The 22,808-nt window shown below is 44.1% G+C and overlaps 2 protein-coding genes across 3 annotated transcripts; both read right to left on the minus strand.

Annotated features, from left to right (window-relative positions):
* Nucleotides 1-7,799: 7,799 nt before the first annotated feature.
* LOC135505534 (platelet-activating factor acetylhydrolase-like) lies at nt 7,800-10,957 on the minus strand. The gene is made up of 3 exons (XM_064924603.1): nt 10,765-10,957; nt 9,088-9,267; nt 7,800-8,058 (listed from the first exon to the last, which is right to left on the minus strand). The coding sequence occupies exons 1-3, from the start codon at nt 10,848-10,850 to the stop codon at nt 7,800-7,802; spliced, it is 525 nt and encodes a 174-aa protein (XP_064780675.1). The 5' UTR covers nt 10,851-10,957.
* A 774-nt stretch (nt 10,958-11,731) lies between these two features.
* Nucleotides 11,732-22,673, minus strand: LOC135505768 (platelet-activating factor acetylhydrolase-like). 2 transcript variants are annotated; one of them, XR_010450313.1, is made up of 12 exons: nt 22,560-22,673; nt 22,234-22,367; nt 21,217-21,367; nt 20,926-21,019; nt 18,242-18,310; nt 17,537-17,717; nt 17,192-17,305; nt 16,690-16,781; nt 14,275-14,454; nt 13,634-13,782; nt 13,150-13,265; nt 12,792-12,882 (listed from the first exon to the last, which is right to left on the minus strand). XR_010450313.1 is itself a non-coding variant. In XM_064924893.1 (11 exons), exons 2-11 carry the CDS (start codon nt 22,333-22,335, stop codon nt 12,791-12,793), a joined length of 1,224 nt encoding a protein of 407 aa, XP_064780965.1. In that variant the 5' UTR covers nt 22,336-22,367; nt 22,560-22,671; the 3' UTR covers nt 11,732-12,790. The 2 variants fall into 2 exon arrangements, 1 of the variants encoding a protein (XP_064780965.1); XM_064924893.1 differs by lacking the exon at nt 13,150-13,265 and having other exon boundaries at nt 11,732-12,882; nt 22,560-22,671.
* Nucleotides 22,674-22,808: the final 135 nt, after the last annotated feature.

The following is a 22,808-nucleotide window of genomic DNA, read 5'->3' on the forward strand; positions in this document are numbered from 1 at the left end:
TTGTTATTTGACGCAATACGAAACATGTCCCAGTCCACGTGATGGAAGCAGTCTTGGAGTGTGGAGTCAGCTTGGTCGGACCAGCGTTGGACAGACCTCAGCGTGGGAGCTTCTTTTTTTAGCTTTTGTCTGTAGGCAGGTATCAGCAAAATGGAGTCGTGGTCAGCTTTTCCGAAAGGGGGGCGGGGCAGGGCCTTATATGCGTCGCGGAAGTTAGAGTAACAGTGATCCAAGGTTTTTCCGCCCCTGGTTGCGCAATCGATATGCTGATAAAATTTAGGGAGTCTTGTTTTCAGATTAGCCTTGTTAAAATCCCCAACAGCAATGAATGCAGCCTCCGGATAAATGGTTTCCAGTTTGCAAAGAGTTAAATAAAGTTTGTTCAGAGCCATCGATGTGTCTGCTTGGGGGGGGGGGGATATATACGGCTGTGTTTATAATCAAAGAGAATTCTCTTGGTAGATAATGCGGTCTACATTTGATTGTGAGGAATTCTAAATCAGGTGAACAGAAGGATTTGAGTTCCTGTATGTTTCTTTCATCGCACCATGCATCATTAGCCATAAGGCATACACCCCCACCCCTCTTCTTACCAGAAAGGTGTTTGTTTCTGTCGGCGCGATGCGTGGAGAAACCCGTTGGCTGCACCGCTTCGGATAGCGTCTCTCCAGTGAGCCATGTTTCCGTGAAGCACAGAACGTTACAGTCTCTGATGTCCCTCTGGAATGCTACCCTTGCTCGGATTTCATCAACCTTGTTGTCAAGAGACTGGACATCGGCAAGAAGAATGCTAGGAAGTGGGGCACGATGTGCCCGTCTCCGTAGTCTGACCACGTTTCCCTCTTTTTCTTAGTCGTTTTTTTGTTTGTAAGGCAGAACGCAGGATCCGCGTCGCGAAAAACATATTCTTGGTCGTACTGATGGTGAGTTGACGCTGATCTTATATGCAGTAGTTCTTCTCGACTGTATGTAATGAAACCTAAGATGACCTGGGGTACTAATGTAAGAAATAACACGTAAAAAAACAACAAACTGCATAGTTTCCTAGGAACGCAAAGGGAGGCGGCCATCTCTGTCGGCGCCGAAAATCAAACTCATGAGAGAGAAGAAAGCGAGGGAGGGGTGGTGGAGAAGGAGACGGTGGAAGAGCAAGTGGAGTGGGGGGAAAGTGCCCTGGTGGAAGAGATGAGGGGTATGGTGGAGGAGCTGGCGGGGGGAGGGTGGTATCTCTCCACTGCCGCCATCACCAAAGAAGAGAGTGAAGAGGAGGGTGCGATTGGCCGACAGTGAGAGAGAGGGGATGGCCAAGAGAGCGATGGGGGTGGGAGAAACCTCTGGGTTGCTGCTGGTTTCCCCAGGCCCTCAACTTCTGTTGGGTGGGGGGACACCCAACAAGACCCAGGACTGGGTACAGGAGGAGGTGGGGAGTTTTTTGTTTGGGGACTCAGCCTCCCCTATTTTTTTCCAAACCAGCTGCAGCGCTGGGGAGGGGGAGGGGTGTTGCATCCTGGGTTGGCGAGATGGAGGAAGAGACATCGGGAGTACGGATGGTGTTATCATTTACATTACATTTACATTTAAGTCATTTAGCAGACGCTCTTATCCAGAGCGACTTACAAATTGGTGAATTCACCTTCTGACATCCAGTGGAACAGCCACTTTACAATAGTGCATCTAAGTCATTAAGGGGGGGTGAGAAGGATTACTTATCCTATCCTAGGTATTCCTTGAAGAGGTGGGGTTTCAGGTGTCTCCGGAAGGTGGTGATTGACTCCGCTGTCCTGGCGTTGTGAGGGAGTTTGTTCCACCATTGGGGGGCCAGAGCAGCGAACAGTTTTGACTGGGCTGAGCGGGAACTGTACTTCCTCAATGGTAGGGAGGCGAGCAGGCCAGAGGTGGATGAACGCAGTGCCCTTGCTTGGGTGTAGGGCCTGATCAGAGCCTGGAGGTACTGCGGTGCCGTTCCCCTCACAGCTCCGTAGGCAAGCACCATGGTCTTGTAGCGGATGCGAGCTTCAACTGGAAGCCAGTGGAGAGAGCGGAGGAGCGGGGTGACGTGAGAGACTTGGGAAGGTTGAACACCAGACGGGCTGCGGCGTTCTGGATGAGTTGTAGGGGTTTAATGGCACAGGCAGGGAGCCCAGCCAACAGCGAGTTGCAGTAATCCAGACGGGAGATGACAAGTGCCTGGATTAGGACCTGCGCCGCTTCCTGTGTGAGGCAGGGTCGTACTCTGCGGATGTTGTAGAGCATGAACCTACAGGAACGGGCCACCGCCATGATGTTGGTTGAGAACGACAGGGTGTTGTCCAGGATCACGCCAAGGTTCTTAGCGCTCTGGGAGGAGGACACAATGGAGTTGTCAACCGTGATGGCGAGATCATGGAACGGTTGACAACTCCATTATCACCGGTAGATATGGAGCAGGGGAGCATTGGGTGAGTCTCCTGTTTTTTTTTTCTGTCTGGGTTTAGTATTTGAGTGTATTACATGTTTTTATTTTATTCTTTCATGGGGTCTAATTTTTCTTTTTTTTACAGGAGGTTCACCTGAGGGATGGAGGGGATGTTAGTAGGTTTAAGAGGGAGTGGGACAAGGGGGAGGGGTCGGTTTGGGGTATTGGGGGGTGCACTCATCGGGGGTAGGGATTTTGTGTGGGCACATGGGGGTAAAAGTGGAGGGTTCTTTTGTGGTGATGCAGGGGAGGGTTATAGGGGTGGATGTCACGATAAGGGATTGTAAATTTAGATTAGTGGTGGTATATGGGCCACAGGTGGTGGCAGACAGGAGGGAGATGGTGGACTGTCTGGCGCCCCTGTGTGTCACAAATAGGAAATTAGTGATAGGGGGGGATTTTAATACAGATTTAGGAAGAGGGGGGATAGCAGTGCAGGCGCCATCACCGGGCTAATGGCTTGCCATGGTCTGGTTGATGGTGGCCTGCACACTACTCCGAAAATGGCTGGTCCTACATGGCGCAACTCCAGGGGGGTTGCGCGGAGGCTCAACTATATTTTTGTACCCAGGTCTTTGGGTAAGTTGTCTGGGCGGCTGTTGCCTGTTTTCTTTTCAGATCACGACGGGGTGCTCCTGCAGGTGGGGTTGCCAGTCTGCCTCTTTGGTAGGGGGTACTGGAAGTTAGATCGGGATGTGCTGGAGGAGCAGGCTTTTGTTGACGTTTTTTTTTGGTTTCTTTTGGAGGCTTGAAGGCCTCCGGTCCATGTGCTCGGGGGTGTTAGAGTGGTGGGAATTAGTTAAGGTGAGGATTAGGGCTTTTATAATAGGGTATTGTAAGAGGAAAAAAAGGGAGGAGAGGAGGGTGGTGGATCGTATCCAAAGGTTAATTGAACTCGAGTACGAGGCAGGCAACCTTGGCGGGTCGTTTGACTGGGAGAGATCCGCAACCCTAAAGGCGCAGCTCAGGGAGTTGCAGGAGCGGAAGGCTCGAGCTTTCCTGGAGCGTGCGCATAGTGGCTTTCTAGAACACAATGAGACTTGTTCTGCTATGTTCTTTAAGTCGGTTAGGGCCAGACAGAGTAGGAAGGTAATGCATGGCGTTAGGGAAGAAAATGGTAGTATAGTTAGAACGCCAGAGGAAATGGTCAGGGTGACAACTGATCATTTCCAAGGTTTATTTAAGGAAAGGGAAATAGATGTAGAGCAGGGAAATGTGTTTTTAGAACACGTGTCCAGACGGTTACCAGAGGACATTAAGCGATGCAGGCCCAGTTCTCACTAGAAGAGGTTGAGAGCGCTCTTAGAAGGATGGGAAAAGGGAAGGTGCCTGGGATGGATGGGCTGCCGGCTGAGTTTTATCATGGAGCCTCTGGGGGCTGCCATTAGGGCAGACACAGGGGTGGAAGGCTTGTTGATCCCTGGAAGTGGTGGGCTGCGTGTTAATATGATGCAGTACGCCGACGACACTTCCTTGCTGCTGTGCAAGGACTCATGCCTGATAAGGTCCCTTGCCATCATTGGGGATTTCACCCGAGCATCGGGAGCGGTTCTGAACCATGCAAAGTCTTCCGTTAAGTTTTTCGGAAGATGGCGCGATAGAACGGATGTGCCCGGGGGGTTATCTCTCTGTGAGGGGGCCCTGAGGATTCTCGGGGTCCATTTTGAGACCTCCGGCTCAGCGACGCTGAACTGGAACATGGGTATCGCAGTGGTACAGAGGAAGCTAGCGATGTGGAAGGCTAGGTATTTGTCTTTTATGGGCAAGGTCCTGGTCCTAAAGGTGGATGTGTTGCCGTCTCTTTTGTATTTGCGTACATCTACCCATTGCCGGCTTGTCTGAGGAGGCCTCTAGTGAGGCTTGTGTTTCAGTTCATGTGGAGTGGCAGGTACGAGTGGGTCGCCAGGGCACGCATGCTCTGTCCCATCGGGGAGGGAGGTAGGGGGGGTACCACATCTCCCTCTCAAGCTGGACGTAATTGTTGTTTCTTTCTTGTTAACGGAGCATGTTCATCCAGTGATACACCCGTCCGGTTACCTCCTGCGGGTGTTCTTCTCGTATCCGGCGAGAAGCGTAATGGTGTGGTCTAACACGGGTCCTCGGGCGGAACAGCTGCCGTGGCACTTTGGCCATGCGGCCAAGTGGCTGCGTGCGCACCCTGAGGTTGAAGTTGCCCGAGTAGGTTTAGATCACAGGCACCTGTATGAGGAGGTCAGACAAGCAGGGAGTCCGGCCCCTGTAGTGGGCATCTCGGCAGGGGTCTGGGAGGGAGTGCAGGCGCGGGGCCTGGACAACAGGCTCAAGGACCTGAATTGGTTGAGCCTCCACAAGTGCTTGCCGGTACGTTCCATCATGTACCGGCATAGTTTGGCGCAATCCCCCACCTGTCCAAGATCCTCTTGTGGCAGGGAGGAGACTGTGTGCCATGTCTTTTGGGACTGCCGGAGTAGTATGGGCTAGGGCACGGGTGTTGTTAGGTTTGGTAAGAGGGGATTTTGTATTGACGTGGGCCAGGTTAGAGAGAGGTGTAGGGAGAGCGAGAGACGGATAGGGACAGGTTTCTGCTCTGGCTTCTCATGAGTCTCTTTAAACGGGGGCTGTGGGAAGCCAGGCAGAACATGGTGAAGACAGGGAGAGATTGGGGGGTGGAAGGGATAGTGAGGAGGGTGGAAGGAGATTTGAGGGGGAGGATGAAGAGGGAGGAGAGGAAGTGGGGGCAGCATGCTGCACGGGAGAGGTGGAAGGGGGGTTTAGGGCTGGGTGTCATTTAGATTTGTAAGGGGATAGATTAGGGACGGGGAGTTAGGGAAAGGTAGTTTGTAGGATGACAGGGAGGGAAAATGCTCCCCTGAGGTTTTGTTTGGGGTTTTTGTTTAGTTAAATTAAAATACCATTATTGAAGTATGAATGAAAATTATGAGTTGTAAAGAATGAATGGTATTGAATGTAATAAATTATTTTTTCAAAAAAAATAGGCTGTTTTGGTTTTCTCGTTACGTTTATTGTTTTGTTAGCCTGTTCATGGTTAGAGTCTTTATTAAAGTAACATGAATAACCACCACACTGCAATTTGGTCCGCCTCTCCTTCACCGCAAGAAAACCGTTACAGAATCACCCACCAACCAAGGACCAAGCGGCGTGGTAAAAGACAGCGACGACAGCAGCAGCAGCAGCAACAACAACAGCGGCTGGCATCACAGGACTCCTGGACATGGGAGGAGATACTGAACGGAGAGGGACCCTGGGCACAGGCTGGGGAATATCGCCGCCCCAAAGCAGAGCTGGAGGCAGCGAAAGCTGAGCGGCGGCGATATGAGGAGGCAGCACGGCAGTGCGACAGGTACGAGAGGCAGCCCCCCAAAAGTGCGGGCATCGAGCCAGGGCGTATGGTGCCTGTTTAGCGGGTCTGGTCGCCGGTACGCAGTTTTGGTCCAGGGTATCCTGCGCCGGCTCTGCGTGCTGTGTCTCCGGGGCGCTGGGAGGGTGCAGTGCGTCCTCTGCCTGGACTCCGCTCGTACCGGGCAAATGTGGGAGTGGAGCCTAAGGGAGAGGTGCGTGTAGTAAGCACTAGATCTCCCGTGCATACCCACAGCCCGGTTCAACCTGTGCCTGCACTCTGGAGGGTCCGGGCTAGAGTAGTTGTCCAGCCTGGGGAAGTGGTGCCAATGCTGCGCACCAGAGCTCCAGTGCTCCCCCACAGCCCGGTCCTTCAGGTGCCTCCTCCTAACACCAAGCCTCCTGAAGTTCTCCCCAGACCAGGCTGTCTCTCTGTCTCCTCCCTGCAGGTGGTCCCGCCTGTCCGGCGCTGCCGCCGGAGCCTCCCGCCTGTCCGGCACTGCCGGAGTCTGAGACACCAGAGCCCCTCAGCCCAGAGGCGCCAGAGCCCCTCAGCCCAGAGGCGCCAGAGCGTCCACCCCTCTGTCCTGAGCTGCCCCTCTGTCCCGAGCTGCCCCTCTGTCCCGAGCTGCCCCTCTGTCCAGTGGGGTCATTGAGAAGGGTGGCCATGGTTAGAAAGCCACGGAGGCGGACTATAAGGCGGACTAAGACGATGGTGAAGTGGGGTCCGCATCCCGCGCCAGAGCCGCCACCGCGGACAGACGCCCACCCAGACCCTCCCCTATAGGTCAAGGTTTTGCGGCCGGAGTCCGCACCTTTGGGGGGGGGTACTGTCACGTTCTGACCTTTATTTCCTTTGTTTTGTCATTATTTAGTATGGTCAAGGTGTGTGAGTTGGGGTGGGCAGTCTATGTTTGTTTTTCTATGATTTGGGTATTTCTATGTTTCGGCCTAGTATGGTTCTCAATCAGAGGCAGGTGTCTCTGATTGATCAGTTGTCTCTGATTGAGAATCATACTTCACTGTGTGTTTGTGGGTGATTGTTCCTGTCTCTGTGTTTGCACCAAATAGGACTGTTTGGGGTTTTCACGTTTCTTGTTTTTGTATTTAGTTGTTCATGTGTACATTTACGTATTAAAAAGAACCATGGACACTTACCACGCCGCATATTGGTCCTCTGATCCTTTTCGCCTCTCCTCTTTGGAAGAAGAGGAGGAAATCCCTTACAGGAGGTCAAATGCGACGATGACGTCGTCTTTGTGTCAGAGACTCGGCCCACCCAGGAAACGCTGGAGCAGTAGCCAAAGATGAAGCCAGTCCAGTGACGAGTGTGTTGTGCAGGCACTCAAAATTATTTTCCAGGTTATTCCAGGTTTCTGTCGGGCAAAAAATTTGCGTTTGAATCAGTAAAGTTTCCTCTCACAAACTCTACAAGCCAGAATTTTGAATAAAAGTATATTTTAACGTGCTATAACCGTTGTCTGTGCGGTTGGTCCTTTTGGTTTTAGGAATGCGATACATATTGTAGTAACTTGACAAGGAAAGCCCACACGCAATTCAATATTACTTTCCTTTACTTTCAACCAAATCAAAGGTGTACAAACGGTACAAACACAGCAAAGTGATACAGCACACTCAACCTGTGGTAGAGTCGCATTGAATAGGTACAACTCTGGGTGATGACATCATCAAAGGGGAAAGTCATGGTCAAGGCCAATGCCAATAATAACCATGAACACATAAATAGTAATCATACTATACTGCAGATAAGTACAATAACATATTCAATGTAACTATTTATATAGTGTCCACACTATAACACATATCCGCAGGAAAGTGTAATTGCCTCAACGTTTCAAAGAGCTGGCTGTGCTTTCACCTGAATCATGCGTAGGACCATGTAAACACGTGCACGAGCTCGGCCAAAAGGACCAAACAGTAAGGTACATTCAAATGTAATTTTATTAAACATTCTAGCTTGCAGAGGTTGTGAGAGAACTCTCCTGATTCAAATGCTAATTTCTGCCAAATGTAGAATGCATTTCAACATCGGGTTTCCAGGCAAATGTTGAAGCAACCCTCCTTTACAAATCAAATGAACACCATACAGATCCTTACCTAGATGTCGCTGCAGGAATGCTAGCGATGCTTTATTACAGAGATCGATGGCAACCTGAGGGTTGATTTCTCCTTTCAGCTTCATGATCTTCCAGATCCAATTGCCTGTCAGGAAGGTGAAGTCTGGGAAGCTCTGGTGAACCGTTCCTCTTTGGTGGGTGAATACAAGAAGAACACTTGAGAGGCCATTATAATTTTCAGATCACAGAAATGTATTTTCGATTAACCCAACCCCCAGAAAACCAAAAGCACGCACACACACTCACAGACCCTGCGGCATCCAAAGCCAGGGTCAGCCATAGAAGCAAAAAGGACAACACAAATGTTATTGATCAATTCAAATCAATTTATATAGCCCTTCTTACATCAGCTGATATCTCAAAGTGCTGTACAGAAACCCAGCCTAAAACCCCAAACAGCAAGCAATGCAGGTGTAGAAGCACGGTGGCTAAGAAAAACTCCCTAGAAAGGCCAAAACCTAGGAAGAAACCTAGAGAGGAACCAGGCTATGAGGGGTGGCCAGTCCTCTTCTGGCTGTGCCGGGTGGAGATTATAACAGAACATGGCCAAGATGTTCAAATGTTCATAAATGACCAGTATGGTCAAATAATAATAATCATAGTAGTTGTCGAGGGTGCAGCAAGTCAGCACCTCAGGAGTAAATGTCAGTTGGCTTTTCATAGCCGATCATTAAGAGTATCTCTACCGCTCCTGCTGTCTCTAGAGAGTTGAAAACACAGGTCTGGGACAGGTAGCATGTCTGGTGAACAGGTCAGGGTTCCACAGGCAGAACAGTTGAAACAGTTGAAACTGGAGCAGCAGCACAGCCAGGTGGACTGGGGACAGCAATTGATGTACTTCTCAGATAACAATTGAGGCAATTGTGTGTTCTTTGGATTGTGAACTGTGAAGTTGAACTGTGAAAAGAAGTTCCTCATTTGAGGAGGATACACAACTCTGAGGTTTTATTGCACTGATAGACTAGTTTCAAATAAGGAAGTGGTTTTGCAAGTGCCCAGACACGAGATAAATGACAGCAGACCAGAGTGGATTCAGAGATGGTGTTTGTTTTGTTTGGTCTTTTGTGCACAGATCAGCTAAACCAAATAGGTGTGGAAAACAAATCAAATCCTTCACATTGTCATCTCAGACACAATGAATGTATACTCTTTCCGTACTTAATGGTGACCATTTTCCTCTGTGTGGAGGAGGAGTCAGGTGGGACCAGTTTCCTCATGGCCATGATGTTCCCGGCCCACTGGAACTTCTCAGAGTTGATGAAGAAGATAGGCTGCTTTACCCTGGCGTAGATCTCCTCATCCAGGGGGAACATCCATGCGTCCAGGGCAATGCCACACCTGAGGAGATCAACAGCATATACACTGAACAAAAATATAAACGCAACATGTAAAAGTGTTGTTTTCATGAACTGAAATTTGTTTACATCCCTGTTAGTCGACAAATTTGTTTACATCCATGTTAGTGAGAATTTTTGCTTTGCCAAGATAATCCATCCAACTGACAGGTGTGCCATATCAAGAAGATGATTAAACAGCATGATCATTACACAGCTGCACCTAGGGGTGGAGACAATAAAAGGCCACACTAAAATGTGAAGTTTTGTTACACAACACAATGCCACAAGTTTTGAGGTCGTATGAAATTGGCATGCTGACTGTAGGAATGTCGACCAGAGCTGTTGCTAGCTAATTGATTGTTAATTTCTCTACCGCAAGCTGTCTCCAACCTAATTTTAGAGAACCACAGATGACGTCTAACCAAGCCAGCCCAGGACCTCCACATCTGGCTTCTGCACCTGCGGGATCGTCTGAGACCAGCCACCCGGACAGCTGTGGGTTTGCACAACCAAATAATTTCTGCACAAACTGTCAGAAACCATCTCAGGGAAGCTCATCTTCATATGCTTGTCGTCCTCACCAGGGAATTCACCTGATTGCATTTTGGTGTCGTAACAAACTTCTGTGGGCAAATGCTCCCCTTCGATGGCCACTGACAAGCTGGAGAAGTGTGCTTTTCATGGAAGAGTCCCGTTTTCAGCTTAACCGGGCAGACCGCGTGTATGGTGTCATGTGGGTGAGCGGTTTGCCGATGTCAACGTTGTGAACAGAGAGGGGTTAAGGTATGGGCCGGCATAAGCTACGGACAACGAACACAATTGCGTTTTATCGATGCCAATTTTGAATGCACAGAGATACCACGACTGAGCCCGACTGTTGTGCCATTCATCCGCCGCCATCACCTCATGTTTCAGCATGATAATGCACGGCCCCATGTCACAGTACATCCATGGCCTGCATACTCACCAGACATGTTATATGAACTGTAACTCAGTAAAATCTTTGAAATTGTTGCATTTTGCGTTTTACATTTTTGTTCAGTGTAGAAATAATGTTATTGTGAGTTTGGGGGCTAGCCAAGAGATCCGAACCTCTGGACAAGGTCGCTAGGTGTTATGTTAAAGGTCCAATGCAGCTGTTTTTATCTCGATATCAAATCATTTCTGGGTAACAATTAAGTACCTTACTATTATTGTTTTCAATTAAAATGGTAAACGAATAAACAAAAATAGCTTCTTAGCAAAGATCAATTTCTCAAGCAAGAATTTAGTGTCTTAACAACTGTTCCACAGGTGCATGTTCATTAAATGTTTATGGTTCACTGAACAAGCATGGGAAACAGTTTTAAAACCCTTTACAATGAAGATCTGTGAAGTTATTTGGATTTTTACAAATTGTCCTTGAAAGACAGGGTCCTGAAAAAGGGACGTTTCTTTTTTGCTGAGTTTACATTTGAAAACTAAAACGACTGTTTAAATTGAGAAGGATAGCTCTTACTTGAAGTTGATCTCTTTACAGAGTGCTTCGATCACTGTTGCTCCACCGAAAGAATGGCCCATAACTGCTATCCGGCACAAGTCCATAGAGTTCTGGGAAAGAGACTCGGCCCGGCCCACCCAGGAAACGCTGGAGCAGTAGCCAAAGAGGAAGCCAGTCCAGTGACTAGTAGGTTGTGCAGACACACATTCTATTCCAGGTTAGAATCTGGGACGTTTATCAATTAAACTGTTCAGTGACAATTTCTTGTCAGTTCAATGGCATTTTATTTGCATTCTGTGTCCAGAATTTACTTCTAGATTATTCAGTAATTTGCCTTGCTTTTTCCTTTTGTTATTACTTAAATCACCCAGCTTCACCTCATTTGGCTCAAGTTAGCTATTCGGCTGCTGATCAGAAATGCCTTGGGGCTTGTCAATTTTTCCAAACTATTTAGTGCTATGGACATTCTGTAAAATAACATAATTTTAGGATCGTGGTTGACATTTGTTTCAGTAGTTTTAAACAGAACTCTTTCATCCAGGGCTTTTGCACCAGTTTAGTGCATTTATGTAACACCGCAAGATTGCTATGTTCAAAATATTTTTGTAATGTTTCTTTTTTGTAATTTTGCCAGTGTGTCAAATATAAAGCACTAGATTTACATATTCCATTATTGAAGTAAGAAAATCAGACATTTCAATGTGAAAGCCTTGCAATTAAATTCAACAAAGTCACATGAGAATGTTTTTCTTTTGTTTACACAATACATCATCTTGCACTTCCTTGGAGTCATTTTCTTTGTCTTTACAGCAGCTGCTATGATCTTCTCATACCACCACATCTCCAATGTCCTCCACAATCCGGTGTAGATGTAGCTTGCATTCTATGACAATCCAGAACATCACTAGAAAGTGATGGTGCATAATCTTACGATCATATTTATCACCACATAATTGTCACTGATCAAGGACACAAATACTCGATGTTCACAGTATCCATTTATAGTTGTATACAAATTAGATGCATTGGCTTACAGTAGTGTAAATATGAAAAGCATGGAAATGAAGGACAGAAAAATAAGCTATTACATTTGAGTGTTCCAGGGTTGTATTTATTAGTGCAGTGTTTCCCCAACTCCAGTCCTCCAATACCCCAAACAGCACACATTGAGGCCCAGACAAGCACGTGATTCAACTTGTCAACTAATCATCAAGCCCTCCAAGTAGAATCAGTTTGTCTGGGGCCACAACCATAATGTGCTGTTGGGGGTAACCCGAGGAGTTAAGAAACTGCATTAGGCCACACTGAAAGTTTTGCAACAGAAAACGGAAAAGGAACGTTTCTCATTGGCAAGTTCAGGTTGTGTACGTGAGTTTTCTGACTTACAAATACAACCCAGGTGGAAGGACACAGGTAGGCTGCTGTAGGTTAAGGCACATGACACATTTATGGATCTGATTCAAAGGAATCGAGAAACATCTCATCCTTTGTGAGCTAAGTGTAATCAATTTGTTCGATTCTTGTATCTATGCTACCTGATCTCAATCTGTACTCTGTGCAATCATGCTAAATAAACACCAAATATTTAATCAAAGTCGTAATCACTAACCATCTAGGGGTTATAAAATTAAATCTTGAAACTGTATTAAGACTCCTTGATCCAAACCATCTCTAAACCATACTCTTGAATAATATCCCATATAGGTGTATAATCGCATAGCACACTGCAACCATAACTTTGTTCATGTAAAACATACTGAGTACAGCAGATTGTGTTCTTAGATGCTCTATATAGATACTATGAAACCAAAAAAGCAGTTTCTCAATACTTGGAGATATGCACCCTCGCCGAGCAATCATAATTAGGTACCGGTTAAGATGGCCTGTAGTAGAAATTGCTTTGCATCTATTTTACATTTTGTCTATGATTAAACAATTTCAAGGCTCAGTGCAACAAATATTGGCACCTTGAGTTCAGCTAGTGGTACTGTCTGGAAATCAAACATCCCCTCTGTGTAAAGTGCATAGTTTAGATGGAATTGAACTAAGGTCGTTCTGTGACATTGGTGCCTGGAATGAGGTTGTCGTCCTTGCCCTCCATTAGATGGTCCCATTGATTGAAGTCTTTATCCATACCTGCAAAACAAAGACAAACACAATTGACACATTACCCACACAAATATGACTTTGCTTACTGTTTTATTAAATGGAAAAACTTTCAGAAGGAAAGAATCTCCAGAACACAGAATGCCATTTGAACATGTCTGATGCACCTGTTGAAGCTGCCTGGAAACCTGAAATTGATTTCCGTCGGGCAAAAATGAGCATTTGAATCAGGAAAGTTTCCTCTCGCAACCTCTACAAGCCAGAATTTTGAATAAAATTGTATTTTAACATACTTACTTTACCAGTTGTCTGTGCGGTTGGTCCTTTTGGCAGTTGGAATGAGAGATATCCACAGGAAATTATAATTGCGTCAACTTTTCAAAGCTCTGGTTGTGCTTTCAGAATTCCATCACCTGAATCATGCGTAGAACCATGTAAACACGTGCACGAGCTCAGAAAGTTCATATAGGTGTGTTGTGGATGTATTTTATATTGTGCGTATGGTTCAGGTGATAGAAATATGAAAGCACTACCAGCGGTTTGAAAATTGATGTAATTATACTTTGGATATATTGCATCACATTCATACCACCAAATGGACCAAGTACGTTAAAATACCATTTCATTAAACATTCTAGCTTGCAGAGGTCATGAGAGGAAACCTTTCTGCTTCAAACGCTAATTTCTGCCCAACGGAGAATGCAATTCAACATCTGGTTTCCAAGCAACTGTTGCAGCAAGCCTCGTTTACAAATCAAATGAACACCATACAGATCCTTACCTAGATGTCGCTGCAGGAATGCTAGCGATGCTTTATTACAGAGATCGATGGCAACCTGAGGGTTGATTTCTCCTTTCAGCTTCAGGATCTTCCCGATCCAATTGCCTGTCAGGAAGGTGAAGTCTGGGAAGCTCTGGTGAACCGTTCCTCTTTGGTGGGAGAATAGAAGAAGAAGAATATTTGAGTGGTCATTATCATTTTCAGATCACAGAAATGTATTTTCGATTAACCAAACTCCCTGAAAAACAAATGCACGCACACACACAGACCCTGCAGAGTCCAAAGCCCGGGTCAGCCACAGAAGCAAAAAGGACAACACAAATGTCATCGATGTGCTTCTCACATAATTGAGGCAATTGTGTGTTCTTTGGATTGTGAACTGTGAAGTTGGACTGTGAAAAGAAGTTCCTCCTTTGAGGAGGATACACAACTCTGAGGTTTTATTGCACTGATAGACTGGTTTCAAATAAGGAAGTGGTTTTGTAAGTGCCAGACACGAGATAAATGACAGCAGACCAGAGATGGTGTTTGTTTTGTTTGGTCTTTTGTGCACAGATCAGCTAAACCAAATCGGTGTGTAAAACAAATCGAATCTTTCACATTGTCATCTCAGACACAATGAATGTATACTCTTTCCGTACTTAATGGTGACCATTTTCCTCTGTGTGGAGGAGGAGTCAGGTGGGACCAGTTTCCTCATGGCCATGATGTTCCCGGCCCACTGGAACTTCTCAGAGTTGATGAAGAAGATGGGCTGCTTTACCCTGGCGTAGATCTCCTCATCCAGGGGGAACATCCATGCGTCCAGGGCAATGCCACACCTGAGGAGATCAATAGCATATACACTGTACAAAAAAATGAACGTAAAGTGTTGTTATCATGAGCTAAAATAAAAGATGCCAGAAATGTTCCATACGCACAAAACACTCTCTCAATTTTTTTGCATAAAATTTGTTCACATACCCGTTAGTGAGCATTTCTGCTTTGCCAAGATTTGACATGCGTGTCAAGTGGATGGATTATCAAGAAGCTGATAAAACAGCATGATTATTACACAGGTTCACCTTGTGCTGGAGACAACTCCACTCTAAAATATGCAGTTTTGTTACACAACACAATGCAACAAGTTTTGAGAGAGCGTGTAATTGGCATGTAGAGTGTAGGAATGTCCACCAGAGCTGTTGCTAGATAGAGAAATGAACATTCAATTACCACAAGCCATCTCCAACCTAATTTTTGAGAACCGCAGACAAGGTGCAACCACGCCAGCCCAGGACCTCCACATACGGGTTCTTCAACTACGGGATCGTCTGAGACCAGCCACCCGGACAGCTGATGAAACTGTAGGTTTGCACAACTAAATAATTTCTGCACAAACTGTCAGAAACCATATAAGGGAAGCTCATCTGCATGCTTGTCGTCCTAACCAGGGTCTTGACCTGATTGCAGTTTGGCGTTGTAACAAATGCTCATCTTCTGTGGGCGAGCGGTTTGCTGATGTCAACTTGTGAACACAGTGCCCCATGGTGGCGTCGGGGTTATGGTATGGGCCGGCATAAGCTACGGACAACAAACACAATTGCATTTTATCCATGGCAATTTTGAATGCACAGAGATACCATGTTGAGATTGAAGCCGACTGTCATGCCTTTCACCCGCCGCCATCACCGCATGTTTCAGCATGATAATGCACAGCCCCATGTCGCAAGGATCTACACTCAATTCTTGGAAGCTGAAAATGTCCCAGTTCTTCCGTGGCCTGCATGCTCACCAGACATGTTACCCATTGAGCATGTTTGGGATGCTCTGGATCGATGTGTACAACAGCGTGTTCCAGTTCCCGCCAATATCCAGCAAATTCGCACAGACATTGGAGAAGAGTGGGACAAAATTCCACATTCAACAGCCTGATTAACTCTATGCGAAGGATATGTGTTGCGCTGCATGAGGCAGTCACACCAGATACTGACTGGTTTGGTGACTTAATTATTTTTTAAAGGTATCTCTGACCAACAGATGCAAAGCTCTATTCCCAGTTTTGTGAAATCCAGATTAGGGACTGATGAATTTATTTCAATTGACTGATTTCCTTATATGAACTGTAACTCAGTAAAATCTTTGAAATTGTTGCATGTTGCGTTTATTTTTTTTCCAGTGTACAACTAATATTATTGTGAGTTTGGGGGGGCGATCCGAACCTCTTGACAAGGTCCCTAGGTGTTAGGGTAAAGGTCCAATGCAGCTGTTTTAATCTCAATACTAAATTATTTCTGGGTAACAATTAAGTACCTTACTTTGATTGTTTAAAAAAAAAAAGGTTACAAAAAAATTGCTTCTCAGCAAAGACCTCTCAAGCAAGAATTTAACTAGGTCTGAATGGGAACCTGAAAACTGTCTGTTATTGGCAGAAATGGTTGGAACCCTTTCTTTCTTATTGGTCATTTAACTAACATACCGCCTGGTGAAACTCCATTCCGATCAAAACAGGCTGATATTTCAGGCAGTCTTTTCAAACAGCTCTGACACTAAAAGGGCATAATCATCATTTTCACAAGTGCACAGTATTATTCCAACCTCATAGTGCGGAAATACATTTAAAACACAGGAAATCTAGTTTTTTTTTACTGCATTGGGCCTTTAAAACGGCAACATTCTCTCTCAGCCTCATGACAAAATGTGTAGAATTGCATTATTATTGATATAACTTGGTAATTTAGCAAGAGAGCTGGGGAATTTTTGGGTCTTCTCTAGCACTTGAAAAATAGACTTATTGGTATAAGCCAACCATCTAAAGGACTGGTCTGCAACATCACACTGAGAAACACTGATTTAGAAGGCATGTCTATCCAAAGTGACACTGTATATTTTCAGTTTACAATATGGAACCATGGGGGAATCAAAATCTGGTGTTAAAGCACCACATTCCAACCAACCATCGAAACCAGAGCTTAAGAATGTGCCACTTGAATACTTTTGTCGAGAGAGGAATGCAAACTACACTTGAAAACTGAAATGACCGTTTAAAATGGGACTAAATTGAGAGGGATAGCTCTTACTTGAAGTTGACCTCATTGCAGAGGGCTTCGATCACTGTTGCTCCACCGAAAGAATGGCCCATCACTGCTATCCGGCACAAGTCCATAGAGTTCTGGGAAAGAGGGAAGATACAGGGTGAGGTCATTCATTACCAGCATCATAGGATATGATTGAAATGCCAGGGTATGATCCAAACAGAAGACAAGTAATCGTAATACAAGTTTTTACACAAGTTACCTGAATATTAATTGATTGTTCATGCACAACTCTTAGGGCCTGTTTATTATCCAATGTGGAGGAATATCACTTTAAAATATATAATTTAACTGATGAAAACAGATGGCCTTGCTTATTTAGTTTCTTCTACAAAAAAAGGGGGTTATAAAGTAATTTGGTGTGTTGTGATTAAGCTGAGCGTTATCTAAAAGGCAGTGTATTTAGCCATTCAAAACAGCAGAGAACATAAAAGGTTCAAGAGTTGCTGGTCGCTGATTGTTCCATTTCAGACATAAAAATAGTCACCGCCAAAGTCATCCAGTCAAACTCTGTCCCAAGCACGTTCTCCATCTTCTTTCCCGAGTTGATTTGGATGAGTATATCCAAAGCCTTTATGCATTCATCAGCTCTCTGTAACACCTATGAAGAGAGTTAATTTCACATTTCTAAATATAATTTGTCTTCCTAACAGAAGGCAATGCAAATATGGAGAAATACAATATTCCTACAATGTTATGGCAGTAGTGGTATTACATTCATAAGTCAAATGTATTACTCAAATGTAGGGTACTGAGGAATGGATCAAACATTCCGAAATCTACACATTACATTGTATGTGACATATTCATTTCTGTATATTACTATGTGTACCTGTTTATTCCTGAGGGCGAATTCACTCTCGCCTGGTTTCAGAGATCGGTAGTACATCCATTCCTCTACCAGGTTCTCTGGGGCCCCAGGGTTGGGTTTAGGCGGCAGCAACTCCTCTTCTTTCTCCTCAGGCTCTTCAGTCTTTCCATGGTAGAAGAATGTGGCAGCGGCAGATTCATCCCTCGAGTAAAACAACGAATAAGAAGTCTCTTTCAGCGGCACAAATACTGACATGTTATTTTGGTTGTTGTAAAACGCTGCCACATGAAAAATTACATGGAAGTTCACAGCAGAAAGCTTAGCCTGTATAGTGTGATGGGCTGTAGGCCATAACCCCATGACAGATGGGGTTTGGCCATAGAACAGGCATTATGTTATCCATATAGTACTATAGTACTGATAGAAATGTGATGACCTAATTTGTACCATTGTCTGCATATCCTTCCCACTCCCACCCTGAGATAAACAGGCAGGCCGCTCATGCCTGTAGCCTATGTGGGGGAGACGGTCTGTGTATTTACGGAGAGTACTCTGTCATCGTTAGCTTAAGTAAATGTAATGTAGACTGGAGCATCCCTTCCTCTGCCCGTTGGATTCGGGAGTGCTTTTCAGACAAAGTCTCTTTTCATGAATGAAGTGGACAGAGACTGTGGACAGCGTGTGTAGAGAATGGGAGAGAGTGTGTGAAAAGAGCATGTGGATTACCTGTGTTCCACTGCTGCTACTATGAAACCCTGTGAGGCCAGTTCTGCGCATATGGCTGAATATAAAGTTCTGGGAGGGAAAAAATGTAAGGCATAAAATAATGTCCTTATAAGATAAGATAATGTGGAGAATTTACAGTACCTAGAGAAAGTATTCACACCCCTTGACTTTTTCCACATTTTGTTGTGTTACAGAGTGGCATTAAACTGGACAAGTCGGTAGCAAAGGGGGTCAATACTTATTGACTCAAGACATTTCAGCTTTTCATTTTTAAAAAGTGTCAAAAAAGCACAAGTCCACTTTGACATTATGGTGTATTGTGTCTAGACCAGTGACACACAATCTCAATTTAAGCCATTTTCAATTCAGGCTGTAACACCAGTGGTGGAAAAAGTACCCAATTGTCACACTCGAGTAAAAGTATAGATACAGTGCCTTGCGAAAGTATTCGGCCCCCTTAAACTTTGCGACCTTTTGCCACATTTCAGGCTTCAAACATAAAGATATAAAACTGTATTTTTTTGTGAAGAATCAACAACAAGTGGGACACAATTATGAAGTGGAACGACATTTATTGGATATTTCAAACTTTTTTAATAAATCAAAAACTGAAAAATTGGGCGTGCAAAATTATTCAGCCCCCTTAAGTTAATACTTTGTAGCGCCACCTTTTGCTGCGATTACAGCTGTAAGTCGCTTGGGGTATGTCTCTATCAGTTTTGCACATCGAGAGACTGACATTTTTTCCCATTCCTCCTTGCAAAACAGCTCGAGCTCAGTGAGGTTGGATGGAGAGCATTTGTGAACAGCAGTTTTCAGTTCGTTCCACAGATTCTCGATTGGATTCAGGTCTGGACTTTGACTTGGCCATTCTAACACCTGGATATGTTTATTTTTGAACCATTCCATTGTAGATTTTGCTTTATGTTTTGGATCATTGTCTTGTTGGAAAACAAATCTCCGTCCCAGTCTCAGGTCTTTTGCAGACTCCATCAGGTTTTCTTCCAGAATGGTCCTGTATTTTGCTCCATCCATCTTCCCATCAATTTTAACCATCTTCCCTGTCCCTGCTGAAGAAAAGCAGGCCCAAACCATGATGCTGCCACCACCATGTTTGACAGTGGGTATGGTGTGTTCAGGGTGATGAGCTGTGTTGCTTTTATGCCAAACATAGCGTTTTGCATTGTTGCCAAAAAGTTCAGTTTTTGTTTCATCTAACCAGAGCACCTTCTTCCACATGTTTGGTGTGTCTCCCAGGTGGCTTGTGGCAAACTTTAAACAACACTTTTTATGGATATCTTTAAGAAATGGCTTTCTTCTTGCCACTCTTCCATAAAGGCCAGATTTGTGCAATATACGACTGATTGTTGTCCTATGGACAGAGTCTCCCACCTCAGCTGTAGATCTCTGCAGTTCATCCAGAGTGATCATGGGCCTCTTGGCTGCATCTCTGATCAGTCTTCTCCTTGTATGAGCTGAAAGTTTAGAGAGACGGCCAGGTCTTGGTAGATTTGCAGTGGTCTGATACTCCTTCCATTTCAATATTATCGCTTGCACAGTGCTCCTTGGGATGTTAAAAGCTTGGGAAATCTTTTTGTATCCAAATCCGGCTTTAAACTTCTTCACAACAGTTATTCGGACCTGCCTGGTGTTTCCTTGTTCTTCATGATGCTCTCTGCGCTTTTAACGGACCTCTGAGACTATCACAGTGCAGGTGCATTTATACGGAGACTTGATTACACACAGGTGGATTGTATTTATCATCATTAGTCATTTAGGTCAACATTGGATCATTCAGAGATCCTCACTGAACTTCTGGAGAGAGTTTGTTGCACTGAAAGTAAAGGGGCTGAATAATTTTGCACGCCCAATTTTTCAGTTTTTGATTTGTTAAAAAAGTTTGAAATATCCAATAAATATCGTTCCACTTCATGATTGTGTCCCACTTGTTGTTGATTCTTCACAAAAAAATACAGTTTTATATCTTTATGTTTGAAGCCTGAAATGTGGCAAAAGGTCCCAAAGTTCAAGGGGGCCGAATAATTTCACAAAACACTACCTTAATAGAGTGTTTTTCTCAAGTAAAAGTGAAGGTCACACAGTAAAATAGTACTTGAGTAAAAGTATTTGGTATCAAAAGTAAATGTAATTGCTCAAATATAATTAAGTATCAAAAGTAGAAGTAAAAGTATAAATAATTTAAAATTCCTTATATTAGGCAAAGCAGACAGTATCATTTTCTTGTTTTTAAAATTTACAGATAGCCAGGGGCACACTCCACCACTCAGACATCATTTACAAAAGATGCATGTGTTAAGTGAGTCTGCCAGATCAGAGGCAGTAGGGATGACCATGTGTTATTTTGATAAGTGTGTCAATTTCACAATTTCCCTGTCCTGCTAAGCATATAAACAAGTCATTTGGGTTGTCAGGGAAAATGTATGGAGTAAAAAGTACAATATTTTCTTTAGGAAGTGTAAGTAAAGGTGGTCAAAAATATAAATAGTAACGTACCCAACGTGCCCCAAAAAAACTACTGAAGTAGTACTTTAAAGTATTTTGACTTCAGTACTTTACACCACTGTGTAACACAATAAAATGTGGATAAAGTCAAGGGGTGTGAATACTTTCTGAAGGCAATGTACATGTAATGTGAACAATTAAATGCTAACTTCTGTTAGTACCTGAAAGCTCCAAGTCCATGAGAGAAGACAATTACTGGACACTTCCCATTCTGTTTATATGGGGCATTCATGGCAGCAGGTATCTTAAAAGATCCTTTGCAAAAAAAACATGTTATAACAACTCAAATACAGTTTTGTGAGTGATTGAATAACATATAATTTACACTGCATAAAACACAGTACTGCATAAATCATGGTACATCTAGCCTACCTGAGTTGTACGACATGTTCCAGGATCACTATAGCTAAAATAAACTTAATGGTAATTTATCATGGAATAAATATATTTACCAAAGAGGTAATTAAAAATCTGTTCACTCAGGCCTCTGTTGATGTTCATGAAGTCTGCAAGCCCATAGAAATATTCTTTGCTTGGGATCCAGTCTGGTTTTTCCGCATCCTCGTATGCTACACATGGATAGTATAGCCGAAAGAAGGTACCCTAGTGACAGACAGTTTCAGCATGGTCTCAGAATGTCCTATTATTCTGTAGGTGAATCCAAGACACTCCATTTAGTATGATCCCTCATTTGGTATGATGTTTCATATAGTCTGTATTAATTTGTGGATTTCCATCATCCATTTTGTGTATGTTATAAATTGCAATTTGTACAAAGTTCCAAATTAAAATGCATACAATGTTAGGAATTTCCAAAATGTACAATAGGTTACGAATGTACAAACGTATGATATGTTACGAATATCAATTTGTTGCGGCTCACATTAGCTTAGTGGCTAACACTTACGCTTGCTAGCACTAGGGGTTAAGGTTAGGAGTTAGGTTAAAGGGTTATGGTTAGCTAAAAGGGTTAAGATTAGGGGAATCAAATCTAAGTTTATTAGTCATGTGTGCCAAATACAAAGCCCTTAAGCAACAGTGTAATGTTTAAATCAAAAAATAGGTATTAGGTAAACAATAGCTAAGTAAAGAAATAAAAAGTAAAATGACAGTGAAAATATCAGGTAAAAAAAAAAGGTTAAGGTTTGGGGGTGGGTAAGCACTACATGATAAGTAGTTGAAAAGTAGCAAAAAAAAAATAGTAGAAAAGTTGCTAATTAGCTAAAATGCTAACGTTGTCCATGATACTAATCAAACAAGCAACCATCCACCCCCTTTCGTTTTACCCTAATGCCTTATTAAGTAACCTTGTATCTTATGTAACCATACCAAAGTTAACATGTCATACTAATTTCAGTCTCACGGATACGTTTACTATGTTACGTCAAGTCTATGAGACCAGTCTGACAGTTTCAATAGTTGTTACCAGTTAGTTTTGCATTTAGGAAAATGAAAACAACACTGTTTACCTTTACAGTATGATCCATCATGAAATCTGAACATCCCACGGCATTGGGCCCTTTTGCTGGGGGGATCCCCAGATGGTTACTACAGGTGGTTGAATTTCCCATTCCTGCGAATAGACTCAACTTGCACCTCAGATCTGTCAAAGGCAGTAAACACATTAGAATGTCACCGAGCCAGCGAGCTTTGTTGCAACCAAGAGAGTTAGTACAATGTAAAAACAAAAACAAAAAACTATTGGTCTTCGAAGTTATAAGAGTCCATCATTAGCTAAATCGACCTCAGTTGCAAGGTTGACTAGTAGCTGATAAAGTTAGTTAGATATAGTTACCGGTGCAGCAGTTTCTCGTTGGGAACAAGTCAGGAACATTTGTTGTGACGATGAAATCAAATACTTTATCAGTAAACCAAGATAGACCACAGTCTGTCGTTTCCAATGTGAACAAATGAGTCATAGTGGGCAGAGCCAAGTACGAGCATGCGAGATCCATTTGGCGTTTCTAGCAAACATCTGCATATGTCCGTCAGGGAACGCCTACTCTGCAGTGCGCGTGCGCAATAACTCAAATTCGCCTTTGCG

This window comes from Oncorhynchus masou, chromosome 19 (genome assembly GCF_036934945.1).
Source record: "Oncorhynchus masou masou isolate Uvic2021 chromosome 19, UVic_Omas_1.1, whole genome shotgun sequence".
NCBI lineage: Eukaryota > Metazoa > Chordata > Actinopteri > Salmoniformes > Salmonidae > Oncorhynchus > Oncorhynchus masou.

Coding starts and splice junctions, on each gene's coding strand:
- LOC135505534 (XM_064924603.1), bottom strand. CDS start 10,850: ATGGACTTGTGCCGGATAGCAGTTATGGGCCATTCTTTCGGTGGAGCA. Junction 9,268..10,764: donor TGTAAAGAGATCAACTTCAA/GTAAGAGCTATC, acceptor TGATCTCCTCAG/GTGTGGCATTGCCCTGGACG. Junction 8,059..9,087: donor AGGAAAATGGTCACCATTAA/GTACGGAAAGAG, acceptor CACCCACCAAAG/AGGAACGGTTCACCAGAGCT.
- LOC135505768 (XM_064924893.1), bottom strand. CDS start 22,335: ATGGGAAATTCAACCACCTGTAGTAACCATCTGGGGATCCCCCCAGCA. Junction 21,020..21,216: donor GATTTTTAATTACCTCTTTG/GTAAATATATTT, acceptor TTTTTTGCAAAG/GATCTTTTAAGATACCTGCT. Junction 17,718..18,241: donor GTAGCAGCAGTGGAACACAG/GTAATCCACATG, acceptor GTTTTACTCGAG/GGATGAATCTGCCGCTGCCA.